The sequence below is a fragment of the Macaca thibetana genome, chromosome 11 (assembly GCF_024542745.1).
Source record: "Macaca thibetana thibetana isolate TM-01 chromosome 11, ASM2454274v1, whole genome shotgun sequence".
NCBI lineage: Eukaryota > Metazoa > Chordata > Mammalia > Primates > Cercopithecidae > Macaca > Macaca thibetana.
In genome coordinates, this window is record NC_065588.1 from 58,721,847 (window position 1) to 58,737,031 (window position 15,185).

At 34.3% G+C, this 15,185-nt stretch overlaps 1 protein-coding gene and 1 non-coding gene across 9 annotated transcripts in view; one reads left to right on the forward strand and one right to left on the reverse strand.

Moving 5' to 3' along the window:
- USP15 (ubiquitin specific peptidase 15) overlaps positions 1-15,185 on the forward strand; it is a 145,250-nt gene that overhangs the window by 61,879 nt on the left and 68,186 nt on the right. For 5 of the 8 annotated variants that reach the window (XR_007717693.1, XM_050748403.1, XM_050748404.1 and 2 more), the window contains one exon: positions 3,514-3,575. The exons of 2 other annotated variants lie outside the window; for them this stretch is intronic. Coding sequence is in view for 5 of the 6 variants with exons in the window: in XM_050748403.1 (XP_050604360.1) it covers positions 3,514-3,575 (62 nt within the window). In the remaining variant the exon portion in view is untranslated. Of the gene's footprint in view, positions 1-3,513; positions 3,576-12,714; positions 14,252-15,185 lie in introns of those variants that run through there. One more of the 8 variants, XM_050748410.1, reaches the window with a different exon arrangement.
- Positions 11,642-11,744, reverse strand: LOC126931848 (U6 spliceosomal RNA). The gene has a single exon (XR_007717962.1). It is a non-coding gene; the product is annotated as a U6 spliceosomal RNA (small nuclear RNA).

Sequence of the window (15,185 nt, forward strand, 5' to 3'; positions counted from 1 at the left end):
TCTCTCGACCTCGTGATCCGCCCGCCTCAGCCTCCCAAAGTGCTGGGATTACAGGTGTGCGTCACTGCGCCTGGCCGGTATTTTTCTAATGGTGTAATCCAAATAAATTAAAGTATTGAGAAATGAAGAGGTTTAGTTACAGTCAGCAAGTCCTACTGATTCTACCTTCTATCTCTTGAAGTAATCTCAACCCTTCCTCTATCTCCAGGCTCTTGTATGTCTGCTCAATCTTTCTTCCTTTGTTTTTCTGTTATTAGCAGGTAACAGTAGGACAGTCTTGTTTTTGCCAGAATATTCATTCTAAAATGTAAAGTTCACTGTCTTCCTTTCATAAACTTTTCCTGGTTCCTTAATAATTAGGTCCAGGCACTTTAAGCCAGCATGCAAGTTATGGTTTAACCTCCTACCTACTCTTCCATCATCTTTAGATTATCTTTGTTTTGTGGTTTATACTCAGGCAGTACCAAACTGAGCTGCGTATAGTTCCCTGAACACACTATGCTATTCCATACTCTTGTGCTTTCCAATGTGTTATTCCATCTGCCTGATGATGTACATGTCTTTGGAGTCCCTGTATTCATCCAGCAAAAAGTCCTTTTAACCATCCATATAATCAAATTAACCATCCCATACCATCATGTAGGCTAGCCGTATCAGAATGTTCATCCTTCAGGTTCTAGCTCAAATGTCACATCATCTATTCAGCCTTCCCTATTTCTCTCAGTATCAGTTGAGGTATAGGATGTTTCTACTTTGGAGAAAAAATTGCTTCCTTAACTTCCACAAAGATTTATGTATATGTTTTGTATCGTTCATTATATTATATGCTTTAGTTATATGCTTTAGTTATTTGTATATATTAATCTCCCCAGACTATGAGGTCCTTGTTTTGGTTAGACTTTGTACCCTATTTTTATTTTCAGAACCTAACATGCCTGGTGCTCTGGTAAATGGAAGATTTTTTTTGTTTTATTTAAAAATTACTGTTAACATCAATAATATGATTCTGAGTTGTGGAAAAATTTAGAGAAAGTGAGGGAAATTAATTTTTAGTAAATACCTACTGTGTGTCAAGAATTGTGGTAGGCTGTCAAAATACAGTGATTTTCAGATTTATTTTAGTCATTATATTCTTAAGAGAAATCTTACAAAATCCAGTATGTATTATAGTTAAAAGGGAAATGTAGCCGGTGGAAGCCTGAAGTGTGGACCTTGGAAATCCACTGATGAGCCAACACTGCCCTTTTATGTAGCCAGCTGTCTCTTTCTGTGTTCCAGTAGACATAACCTCTCTCCTTGGTTTTCATCCATTAGGCCTTGAGGTAGCTCCAAAAGTACAATTTGAAATCTATAGAATTCTTTCTTTAAACCTTCTCAGCAATCCTTTGAAATGAATGTTACTCTTTTCATCATGTACATTAGAAAACTGAGACTTAGAGAAGTTAAATAATTTTATGTTCTTGATAGGTAAGCATTTATCAGATGGCAGATGAGAGAATAATTTAATAAGATTAAATATCCTTAAGGACTTGATCTTTAAAAACAGGAATGTTTCAAAGAATATTCATTAAATTTTTCAGACTACGATAATTCTTCAGCCAGAGAAGATAAATGAACTAAACCCTCTCCTGGACCTTTTTTTTTTTTAATACTTAAATTGAAAGTTTCCTCATTAGAAAATAAAGACATATTATTGAAGAGTTTGTCTCCCAAAATGTGAGGCATTTCTTCTCTCCTTTTTGTGTGGGTTTAATTTGAATTTTGAAATCTTTTCAAAAATATTTTTATTTTGAGTTAAAGTTTTAACTATAACAAAATTTTATTCAGAAAAGGATACACTTGAATAAAGGACTGAATTTTAATATTTCTGATGGCCTTCAGCATTAGTATTTATGGTTTTTAAAACATGGAATTTTAAGTATAAATACTGTTAGGAATTAAGGCATTATGGTTAAATAATTATATTATATGCATAACTTTGAAATCTCCTATAGCTAAAATCTCTTGTTTTAAAACTGACTTAAGTCCTCAAATGATTGTAAAGTTTATGTATATATTTATACATACAGTTTATCTGTAACTGTTACTCTTGTATAAATTGTGGTAAAGCAAAACATTCTTGAGAAGTTAAAAATCACTCACTAAATTCTACTTTGTAAATCTTTTAAAAAATTACAAAACTACATCAGAATGAAAATCAGAAAATTGAGACAGTGATTACTTGTCTCTAGTAGGTAGGGAGAAGAATGTGAAGGAAGGGATCAGTATATTAGGTACATGGTACACTTATTTTTTATATGGTACAAATACACTTTTTAATGTGTGAAATAATAGATTTTTTAAAGCTAACTTTAATATTTTAATTAGCATCTCTTTTAACAACAAAGTTTCATGAATGTTTTTAAAATCAACATTTTATTGTTTGTTACATATACTCTGAAACATGCTTACATTTTACATAGCTAGGATCTAAATGCCAATTTATAAATGGCCTGGAAACATATAGTTCACAAGAATATATTGCTTAAGTGCGAGTAGAGTAGGTTATGAAATTGCGACTTTAAGAAAAAGAGTTAATGAAACAGTAAATGAAATGTATTCAAATTTGTAATGCCTTGGATTTACTTCAAGTCATATTGTCTGTATTACAGTTTTTCCATGGAAATTGTATATTTTAACTTTTTATTGGTATTATCACATATTTCCTTTGCTAATTTAATTATTTTTGCTAAGTTTTTCTTCTTTGCACAGACTAATCCATAGCAAAAACTAGAAGAAAGACTTATTAGACTGGAAGATACAAGGAAAGATTTTAGGGTGTTTTAAAATAAAGTATAGCTCCGCCAAAGCCTATACTTTTTATTTATTAGAGGTGTTTTCTGTCTGCCTCATCCATGCTGTAACAGAGAACTTCAGTCTGATTCTCATAAATGGGACTCTATCATTTGTATATTTAAAGATTCTATAATTTCCATGGTGATAATGTAAATACACACTAATTTCAAAACCCCAAATAAATTCTACACAATCTGTAATTTGGAATTATCTGTCACCCTTCGTCTGCATTTACATAAAAATAAGTTAGCCAAGATCCTATGTCAGTGTGTTTAACAGCTGCAAACATTTATTGAGCATCTCTTATTTACAGAGTTCTCTGTTACAACCTACAAATACAAATAGAAAATATATTCTCTGAATTCAAGGAATTTATATTCTGTTTACTTGGTTTACGTTTTCTTATACTTAAAGTCATGGAACCAGTGGTTTTCTTTACAGTTTATCTTCTACAATTCCTTCTCACTATCATTACTGATTTTTTTGTTATTTGAAGTCTTTTAGTCTCCCCTGCCTAGCTTTGGAATCGAAATGCAGATTACCTGTTCACCTTGTCTACTGTTTTGCTTTATATAATCACAGAGTTACTTTAGTTTCTTAGTTTACCCGGCTATCTTCTAAAGTTATTTTAAATTCAGAGTTATGGAAAAACACCCTTTTATTGTGTCATATTTGCAGGTATTAGTGATAGAACAGAAAAATGAAGATGGAACATGGCCAAGGGGTCCTTCTACTCCTAAGTAAGTGCTGCCACTTCTTATGGGCTTATTGTATGATTTTGAAGCCTTTGATGTTAGATAATCAAATCCACAATGATAGAAGAACCTAGTTGTGTATTTCAGAAATTCATGCCTTCTTTATCTTTGAGTATTTTATTCTTAGTATACAAGCTATCTACATTTGCTCTTAATTAATATGTTACTATTTTAAAAGCTTCCAATTCAAATATCTTAAGGCATAGTATAAATATATGGTATAAATGAGAAAGTTGCATTGTCTAATACAGTCAAATCATTAAATATTTGTTTAATTTTTGAAGCTTTTTGTGCTTTTTAAAAGTATCTTAAAATATTTCTTTATCAAAATGAATCTGATGTGAAAGTAATATATTTATTCAAATGAAAGTTTTAGAATAAAAAATAACGAATAGAGGAGTATATGATGTATTTTCGAGGGTAAATGAAAGAAGAATTAGGAATCTTTTTAGCTGTTTTAGAACTAATAGATCTGTACTCCATTATCAAAACACAAGGCCAGTTGTGTTCAGACTTCTCACAGCTTTAAGAAGTAATATGGTACATGTCCCCCCATTACTGTAATGTTTCTGTTTCTGCAAAAGGACACTTTATAATCAAACACATTAATATTTTTTCACCAAATATTCACACTAAGTGGGATAAATAAGGACTATAAATAGCATTATATCGGTTCAGGTTAGGTTGCCACCAAATGAACTGTGTAAAAATCTTTAAATTTTCAGAGCTTTGGAATTTCACATGTTCTGATAAGGGATTGTAAACCTGTATTTTGAAATTCTTAATGATATTTTTAAATAAAATTAATAACAATTCAGTGCATTTTAACCAAGCAAGTAAAAAGTCTGCTACTTTATTTTATTTAAAACTACAATGCACCCTCTGGGCGCAGTGGCACATGCCTGTAATCCCAGCACTTTGGGAGGCCAACGCAGGCAGATCACAAGGTCAGGAGTTTGAGACCAGCCTGGCCAACATGGTGAAACCCCATCTCTTCTAAAAATACAAAAATTAGCCGGGAGTGGTGATGCATCCCTGTAATCCCAGCTACTTGGGAGGCTGAGACACAAGAATCGCTTGAACCCGGGAGGCAGAGGTTGCAGTGAGCTGAGATCGTGCCACTATACTTCCAGCTTGGGCAACAGAGTGAGACTTTCTCCAAAAAACAAATAAATTAAATAAAATAAAACCACAATGTACCTTTTATAAGTGGTTTTCTATCCTTTTTATCTTACGTGAAGTTTTTTGTTTTTTTTTTTTTTTTTCATTTAAAGATATCATGAGAAGGCACCTAAATATGTTAATTACATGGAGGTGATTTTTATTCTTACCCTACTTAGTTGGATGTAGTACAAGGGTAGAACTTTGTATAAAAGTAGAACTTTTATTAAGAAGATGTTAATATTAAAAGCATGTGGGCTGAATTATGTAGATTTAATAACTGATGAAGGTTTAGATAGGAATATTTTTTGTGAACATTTACTTTTAGTCTTCAAAGCAGAACCACTGTTGTTTCCTAAATGTTTAGATTGCTATGTACTTGCTTTATCTTTAAATTATTTTTGAAATTACAAAATTGTTTGTGGATTAATATTTTTAAAAAAAAACCATGAGTTCTAAAGATTGAGAAATCTTTTCTACTCAAAATGACGATTTTTGCCCAAAAGATAAGACTAATTTTATATTTTCTTTTATTCCCTAATAACACAATATCATTTTTATTTATTCCAACAACTGTAGTACTTGGCTTTGGGTAAAAGAAAACACAGTTTCCTATGTAATACCCAACACACCATATTCATGCAATAAATATTGGTGAATGCAGGTGCTGTACTAGAGATGTACAAAAGTACAATCAAGAGTCCCATTTTTCACTGGATCTACTAGTTTAATAAGGATGCCATATATTAAAGCATAGAAAAGTTAAACATCCATTCCCTCTAAAATGTAAGAAATACTATGTAGCAGTATGTCGTAAATTGCCAAATAATTTACTAGAATACAGAAAAAGATTTGCAGCTGTATATGAAAAGATTCTCAGAAAACTAAGAATAAAGGGAAATTCTAACTTAACACAACCTATATACCTCAAGTCTATAGCAAAAGTTAAATTTCATTGAGAAATTTTTAGCACAATTTAAATAACAGTAGGAGACAAGAAAGAAGAAATAAAGTTCACTATTTGTATATGATATAGTCGTTTGTATAAATTCCAAAACAGTCAGCAAACTACTAGAACTGAGAAAATTCAGCAAGGTTGTCTAATATAAGATTAATTTATAAAAAGCAGTTGTTTTTTCTATACCGAGAGATCAGCAGTCTTTTTTTAAATGTTTTCAGCTTTGTGGGCCATATGGTCTCTGTTAACTGTAACTGCTGATGTAGTATGAAAGCAGCCTTAGACATCATGTCAAGACACGGCAATGCCTGTGTTCCAATAAAACTTTATTTGTAAGTAGATGGCAAGCTTGGATTTGGCCTGTGAGCCATAGATTTCTAACTCCTGCCATTTATCATGAGAAATCCACTTAGAAAATAGTCTAACAAAAATTAACTTAATTAAAAATGTATAAAACCTTCATGGGAAAAGAATATAAGTTTATTAGAAAATAAAAGATTGTCATGTAATATATGGCTTAACCTAGTAATGCCTGTTTTCTCTAAAGCACATCAGTGTCTCCTGTTCAAAAATCTTTTTTTTTTTTTTTTTTTTTAAGAAACTTGACAAACTCATTTTAAAGTTAGTATAGACCAATACAAGTCCAGGATTAGCTGAATCAGTTTTGACAGAAAAGAAGAAGGAAAGAACACTAGACCTACAAGTTAATTGAGAGTTACTGTAAAATTATACTAATAACAACAACATAATGCTAGCAAAAGATAGGCAAATAGATTGGTATAAATGAGTAATCTCAGACAGATTCATGTCTATTTGACAACTTGGTATATGATGTGGCACAATTAGGTCGTGAGGTTGCTTAAAGCAGATGATTACTTACATTTAATAGGAGTACTGGCTATTTGGAAAAAAAGAAAACTAGAGCCCTACCTTCTACTTTATATGCAAAGGCTAACTCTAGAAGGATTAAAGACCTAAATAAGAAATATAACACTTTAAAGTGAATAGTAGGCTGGGCATAGTGGCTTATGCCTGTAATCCCAGCACTTTGAGCGGTCAGGAGTTCAAGACCAGCCTGGCCAACATGGTGAAACCCTGCCTGTACTAAAATTACAAAAATTAGGTGGTATGGTGGTGGACACCTATAGTCTCAGCTACTCGGGAGACTGAGGCAGGAGAATCGCTTGAACCCGGGAGGTGGAGGTTTCAGTGAGCCAAGATCGTGCCACTGCACTCCAGCCTGGGTGACAGAGTGAGACTCTATCTGAAAATAAATATATAAATAAAAGTGAATAGTAGCAATTTTGGAGAATAGGTACATCATAGGGATCATACAACATAATGTTCAAATTTAGTGGATCTGATTACATCGGAATTAAGGATTTCTGTTAAAAGAACTATACACAGAGTTAAAAGTCAGATGTCAGCTTTGGAACTTTTAAAACCAAAAGGGAATAATACCTGTAATATATTAAGAACCCCTACAAGTTAACAGAAACAAAGAAAAATAGCTTCTAAAAAATAGATAAAAGATACTAACAATTTAAATAAAGGGTAGCCAAGTGCTGAGAGGTAGATGAGAAGATAGACAAATTCACTAGTAATCAGAAAAAAAATGAACGTAAATGAGATACAATTTTTCACCCATCAAAATGACAAATATTTAAAAGTTTGCTGATGCCAAGTGTTGGGTGTGGTGTAGACATCTGTGTACTTACGATGCCAGTGTAAACTGATACTGTCATTCTGTAAATCGTCAATAGTTAATTAAATCAGAAGTGTTTAATCCCTCTGACCCAGCACTCAGGGGAATTTTTAAACAGATCTTTGAGGAGATAATCTTTGTAGCTGCATAGTTTGTGGTAGTGGGGATTTGGAGATAGCCTAGCTAAATATCCATCACTGGTAAATAGAGCAAATAAGAAAAATGAGATGGTAGTAACAATGGTGAGATCTTTAAAACTAGATGAAACTTTAAAACATACAGTTGAGAGAAAGAAACAGTGAGATTCATAAATATTTAAGAACATAGAAAAATCACAGTAGAAGGAAATCAGAGTAGGGATAATAGGAGGAAAAAAGGAAACAAGTTTGAGGAAGTATCATTTGCTAAATTTATTTATATTATATTTCTATAGTTGAAGCAAGGGTACAGACTCTATTTTCTGGATGAATGCTGGCTTAAAAAAAACAAATGAGGCTGGGCACGGTGGCTCATGCCTATAATCCTAGCACTTTGGGAGGCTGAGACAGGTGGATCATTTGAAGTCAGGAGTTCAAAACCAGCCTGACCAACATGGTGAAACCCCGTCTCTACTAAAAATACAAAAATTAGGCATGGTGGCAGACACCTGTAATCCCAACTATTCAGGAGGCTGAGGCAGGAGAATTGCTTGAACCCAGGAGGCAGAGGTTGCAGTGAGCCGAGATCGCACCACTACACTCCAGCCTGTCATTGAAAAGCATGTTTTAGGCTGAACAAGGTGGCTCACACCTGTAATCCTAGCATTTTGGGAGGACAGAGGAGGATCACTTGAGCCCAGGAGTCCAAGATGACTCTGTGCAACGTAACAAGACCCTGTCTCTACAAAAAAATACAAAAATTAGCCAGGTATGGTGGCATGCACCTGTAGTCTCAGCTACTCCAGAAGCTGGAGTGGGAAGATTGCATGAGCCCAGGAGTTCAAGGCTGCAAAGAGCTATGATCACACCACTCACTGCACTCCAGCATGTGTGACAGAGGAACACCCTGTCTCCTAAAAGGAAAAAACAAAAACAAAAACAGAAAAGCATGTTTTAACCACATGATGTTAGCTTAGGCAAATTTAACTCCAGCTCAAGGCATGTAATTTTAGGTCCTTAGGAAGGACTTCAAGATATTAAGATATAGAACAGTTTATACTCCTCAAAATTGGCACATATTTGCCAGAGGACAACCCCTGGCCTTCAAGATGGCATGAAAATGCTGGTTCTAATATATATCACTAACCTGGAATTTGTCCATCATGTTGCATAGCACATAACCAGTTCCTAGCTAGGGTGTCAAATACCAAAGAAAAATAATTAAAGCTGTAATATGGTGATAGAAAGAAGAATCACTGGTAGAATTTATTAAAACAGTTTCCTGGGCCCCATCCTCAGAATTTCTTATTTGTTATATCTGGGCATGACTCATTTCTAATAAGTTTGCAGGTGACACCAATGCTGTTGGTCTAAGGATGACACTCAGAAATTTTGTAGGTAATGTTTATTGACATTTACTATGTGAACAACGTAGTGGCATCCAGGGTTCCCACCCCAGACCAGCAAAATATAAATCTTTATACTTAGCCAAGGAATTTGCATTTTAAGTACTTCTTGTGAACAAGAAAATATAAGAATACTACCACAAGTAGGCACATGTGAAACCACATGTTAGTATTTTGTCTGTTCTATACTGCTGAAAATAGAGGAACCTGCTTAGTGCTCTGATGTCCTAAAATTGTATTAGCCCCATTTTGATTAGATTTGAAACTGTATCTTCAACTGAAGCATAACTTTTTGGGCTACTTGAGAAGAAATGCTAAATATTCAAAACTGTTGAGGGTAAAATTTAATTTACAACATGTAGTCATTTAGTTACAAAAACGATATGTGTATATGCTTTTTATCAGCACCTAAAACAACTCAAAGTCTGTATTAGAAATCTAAGAACCTACCCAAAGAATACTCACTCAAAAGTTTTCTGGTCACAGTGGCTCACGCTTATAATCCCAGCACTTTGGGAGGCCAAGGTGGGCGGATCACTTGAGGCCAGGAGTTTGAGACCAGCCTGGCCAACATGGTGAAACCTCGTCTCCACTAAAAATACAAAAATTAGCCAAGGGTGGTGGCGGTGTCTGTAGTGCTAGCTACTCGGGAGGCTGAGGCGGGAGAATCACTTGAACCCAAAAGGTGGAGGTTGCAGTGAGCTGAGATTGCACCACTGCACTCCACTCTGGGTGGCAGAGCGAGACTCTGTCTCAGAAAAAAAAAAAAAAAAAATCAAGAAAAGAAAAAGTTTTCTAACTGAATTTTTTACTAGATATCAACATATAATTTGAATTTTTTATTTTTATATTCATGCTGCATTTTTTAACCACTGCTTATTTTATCAGGACTTGCATTTCTAATCTAGTTTTTAAGTTTGATTTCTTAAACAGCCTCTTAAAAAGATGATCTTTTCTAATGATACCTTAGAAAAAGTTTCCTCCCCTAGTTTTAAAAATTCTGTTAAATTTCACCTTTTTTTTTTTTAAGGGTTTAGCATTGGGTGGATAATCTAGTTATTCTATTGCAGATGTGTAGTTAGTAAAATCTTGTATTTCTAAAAAATGATTTTACAGTGGACTCATTATAGAAGCCTGGGGATTCCTAGAGAGAATTTGATTTAAATTTATTCATTTTCATTAATTAGTCAAAAAGTATTGTCAAAATACGTGTGCTTAAGTATTTGGTGAAAAAAAAATTAAGAGTCATTGATAATTTTGAAGAGGGTGATTTTTCTTGGACTAGAAAACATCCAGAGAAAAATTTACCATCATCCAGAATAGGACATGAGTGGCAGAAAAAAAATCGAATGGAAAACCATGCTAATAGCTCTTACTCATATACTGTGCCTCTGCCATTTGTGGTATTCTGATTAAGGGAATTCCAAATTGATGACTGAAACACTATAAACTTAATCTCATGACACAATAGTATTTTCACAGCACTGTCCTCCTGAGTGCTCTGCTTGGAGAGAGGAAGAACTTTATAAATAAAACCATTGCATACTACTTTTTTGGTTGGGACAGATAGTAAGCACCTAGGTGATTCTGCAATATTCTCTTTTTGGTTTTTTACACCATCTTAAACGTCTTTAGAAATTTTTAGAGAGTATTTAATCCCTGTTTGCATTTATAACTGCAAAGCAGTTAAATGGATTTGGAAATGATGCATAGACTCATTTGGTTAAAACTTATTAAAATACATGTTGACTCTAGCCATTCTTTATTTCCTTGTCATTCGGCCAGTTCATACATTGCAGTAACACCAGTCATCAATCTGAAATGCAATCTGTGAACCATAAATCTAGAGTAATATTCCAAAATCTGTAATTTGTTGTTGTTGTTTTAAGACAGGGCCTCACTCTCATTACCCGGGCTGGAGTGCAATGGAGCAGTCACAGCTCACTGTAGCCTCGAATTCCCAGGCTCAGATGATCTTCCCACCTCAGCCTCCCAAGTAGCTGGGACTACAGGCACACCACCACACCTGGCCAATTTTGGGGTTTTTTGTTTGTTTGCTTGTTTGTTTTGTTTTGTTTTTGTAAAGATGGGGTTTCAGCCCAGGCTGGTCTCAAACTCCTGGGCTCAAGCAGTCTGCCTACCTCAGTCTCCCAAAGTGCTGGGATTACAGGCATGAGCCACCGTGCCCAGCTGTTATCTTTTTAAAAAGACATTTTGAATCCTTAAATTTCCTTTTGTGCCTTATTTTATGTTGTTATCATTCTCATTAAGAAACAGACGTAGAGTGCTCTTTTCTGAGACTTTAAAGTTTGAGGTAATGGAATAGCCAAACAAAAATGCTTAGATTACAATTAAGGGGAGCTGCAGTATGGAGTACTGAGAACTGCAGGTATGGAGTCATATTCCTAAAAATGGGAATATACGCATATATAAATTAACCAAAAATGTAGAGAACAACATACCAAAACCTTAAAGAACATCCTGAAATAATGAAGGACAGTTGGCATCAAATAGAATCATCATGAAGGCTCAGGAAAACTTGTGCTGATCAAAACAAAAAGTCCCTTATTTTTTAGGGATACATATTGTTGTGTTTTCAGGTGAAATTATGGGTGTCTAGAATTTGCTTTAAACTACTCCAGCAAAAGAGGGAGTCGGAGGGAAGATGAAGGATTATAGAAAAAATAAGAATGGTAGAATGTTAATTTTTGAATATCATCCTTTTGTAGTGGCCATACTAATCTTCTCTGTATCGTTCCACTTTTGGTATATGTGCTGGTAAAGCATGCACTAGAATGTTATTTTTGAAGCTGAGTTTCTGATATTAGGTACATGAGGGTTAATGTATGTTTCAAAATTTCTGTAATAAAGTTTAAATAAAAATGGGTTGCAGGTTTGGTGCTTAGATTCATAATGGCTGAAAAACTTATTATAATTTCATTTATTTAAAATGGAACGTTTTATGTTATCAAATATTATATGTAAAAGTAAGCAGTCAAAATAAGGAAAAATGGAGCTATGAAAAACAATTTATATGTAATGTAAATCTACTTAAACTCTCTTTTGTGTATCTTTAAGCACCTAACACCCTACCTGGCATATAGAAAGCACACAGCAAATGCTGTTGAACTGAACTAATATGTGTCTTACAACAGTAAAAATGTTTAATTTTTTAGGAGATTTAGAATGTTCTTTTTCTTTCAGAGCTTGTCTTAAGATGATTTTTAGAAATGGAGAGTGTAATGTTGGTCTTGTTTTTGTTACTAAGATAATTTTTGTTTTATGATGTTAGATTGTATGAAGTTAGGTTGTTTTACAGTGTTGGGTTTGAAAATATAAAAATCTTTAAATAACTGTTTTGCTGTGTCAGCATTCAGACTTCTCTGTATTTTGGTTGCTTAACATGGTGTTAGATTTCCATGAGTGTTAAATGTTTAGTTGACTTACTAAAAGCAAGTTGTGTTTTTCTATTGAGGTAAGAGGCTCAACTTAGCCTTGAATTGCATGTTTTTTAGTTGAAACATATTGGGCATAGGGAAATTCAGATACTACAAACATTCATTTGTCAGGAGTAAGGCTGAATTTTCTCTCTTCATGAAACCACTTCAGCTAGATGGAAGTCTTTCCTTTTTCTGTCTGAAGGCACGATATGTTATACCTAGCCCATACTGGCCAAAATTAGTTTAATTCTAGGTAAGTGGTTTGATGTCTAGTTAATTTATGATATTCTTAGCATTTTTTTCTCTCCTTTTTCTAGAGAGCCACTAGAGCAGAGTTGCTAGTGAACAGTTTAATTTCCACATACGTCACAGAAAGAGAGCTAAAGGGCTCTGGTTATCATCCACAGACTGACCAGTCAACCCCTAAATAACCTGATACTAGCTCCACAAATGTTAGCTAGATTGGACCATGTGTAATCTGAGTCAGAAGTCGGAATCAGAAGAGATAAATGATGCGTTATCACTCATCAGGAATGTCTGTAACAGTATTGTAAAATTGTTATACTTTACCTTTACCTGTTGACCACATCCATCCTTATCTCTCTGATCACCTTGGTGTTTAAGGACAGTCCCTGTACTCTACCTATAGTATTTATCTCAATGCTTCCTGGTCCTTACTTTTTCTGTTATTATCTCCTTTCTCCTACATATTTAAATGCCTAGCATAGTGCCATACATATGGTAAACACCAGTTCATTATTTTTATTTCTTTCCTAATGTCATCTTCCCCCTCAGCCTATGAACATAAACACATCTTCATCTTTAAAAGCAAAAACCATATGCTTCCTCCATATACCATCTTTTAGCTTTTTTTCTTTGACAGCCACCTACATTTAAAAGTCTATACTTAATGTTGCTTGCCACCCATTCAGGATTTAACAAAGTTCTTATTTGTCTTTCCTTTTAACCTAGTTTATTTGACCTGTCTTTAGTATTTCTTTTTGATAACCATCTCCTAAAGAAATTCTCTGAATTTGAATACATAGTACAACCTTTTATTTCAAGGACTTTGCCTCTCTGACCAGTCCTTTGTCTAGCTCAGTTTCTCTTTAGGGTTACCACATTTGGTTTTGCAAATTGTGCACAGCTCTAGAGGGCATCATTCATATCATGTGTAGTCTGTGTGACAGGCCCTCCCTGGCACGGTGCAGTGCAGCTTCACTAACTGTTTGCAGCAGCCCTGCTCAGACCTTAAATGCATTGACATTCCCTAAATTTCTGTCAGAAGACCTCTTTTATCATACCGTAGTAGGTGTTCAAAATTAGGTGATTCTGTGCTAATCCTCTCCCCCAGCTCAAATTGACACAAAATATGCCATTCTCTATTTCTAGACTAGACCACTTTTCTGTATTCCAGATTTTTCATAAATTTCATGTAGGACTCACCACCTCAGATTAAACCAAATCTTTTTACCCCTCTTTCTCGCATCCCCTCAACCTAAAATGGATCCATTTCCTGTATTGCCTATTTCAAGTACCATCTAAGAGCCATCCTGAGTTCCTCCTCCAGCCTTTCTTCTCTCGTCTAGTTAGTCAGCAAGTCTTGCAGATTCTACCTCCCCACCTGAAGTTTTCAAACATTTTGATCTTGGTACTCCTTTTACATTCTTGAAAATTATTAAAGACCCAAAGAACTTCTGTTATATGGGTTATATCTATTAATGTTTGTCATATTCGAAATAGAAATAAGATTTTAAGGTATTTTAAAGTAATAGTACAAAACCGTTGTATTTTGACATGAATAACATTTTTATGAAAATAACTATATTCCAAAATAATAAAATTACCAAAAAGCGTTGCATTGTTTATTTTTGCAAATTTCTTTACTGTCTGACTAAATAGAGGACAGCTAAATTCTTGTATATTTTTCTGCATTTAATTTATTGTAATACAATGTTTGGGTTGAAGTACATGAAGCAAATTCAGCCTCACACAGATACATAGTTGAAAAGGAGTATTTTCAGATCATTAATACCACATCAAAACTTGACCAGTGGTGGTTTAAGTCTTAAAGTTTAATGATAGAATCTGAAACCATATCAATGAACCTTTTATAATATTAAAATCTTTCAAATGTAAATTTCATACATTTTGGTCATTTGAAAAATATTGATTCACTGAGTTATGCAGATCTTCCAAATGTTGACACATTTTATTCTACAGTTTTTTTCAAATCACATTTTTTTAAAACATCACCTGTCTTATGAGAAAAACCTAAGTATTGGGAAGCTGTCAACTTCGTGGTGTCAGAGTCAAGTTTTCCAAGATTCTCATTCTTGCTCGAAAGCCCGTATTTTATCATTGGCAGCAAATACGTTGTTTTCCTTAAAGACACAGCCTTCCTTCATTCATTTTTGAGAAAACCTCTGCTTGATAGCCATATTAGTCCATTTTCATGCCGCTGATAAAGACATATAGGAGACTGGGCAATTTACAAAAGGAAGAAGTTTATTGGATTTACAGTTCCACATGACTAGCGAGGCCTCACAATCATGGTGGAAGGCAAGGAGGAGCAAGTCATGTCTCAGAGAGAACTCGTGCAGAGAAACTCCTGGTTTTTGTGTGTGTGTGTGTCTTTTTTTTATTTTAAGTTCTGGGATACATGTACAGAATGTGCAGGTTTGTTACATGGCTATGCATGTGCCATGATAGTTTGCCACACCTATCAACCCGTCATCTAGGTTTTAAGCCCCACATGCATGAAGAGTTTGTCCTAATGCTCTCCCTC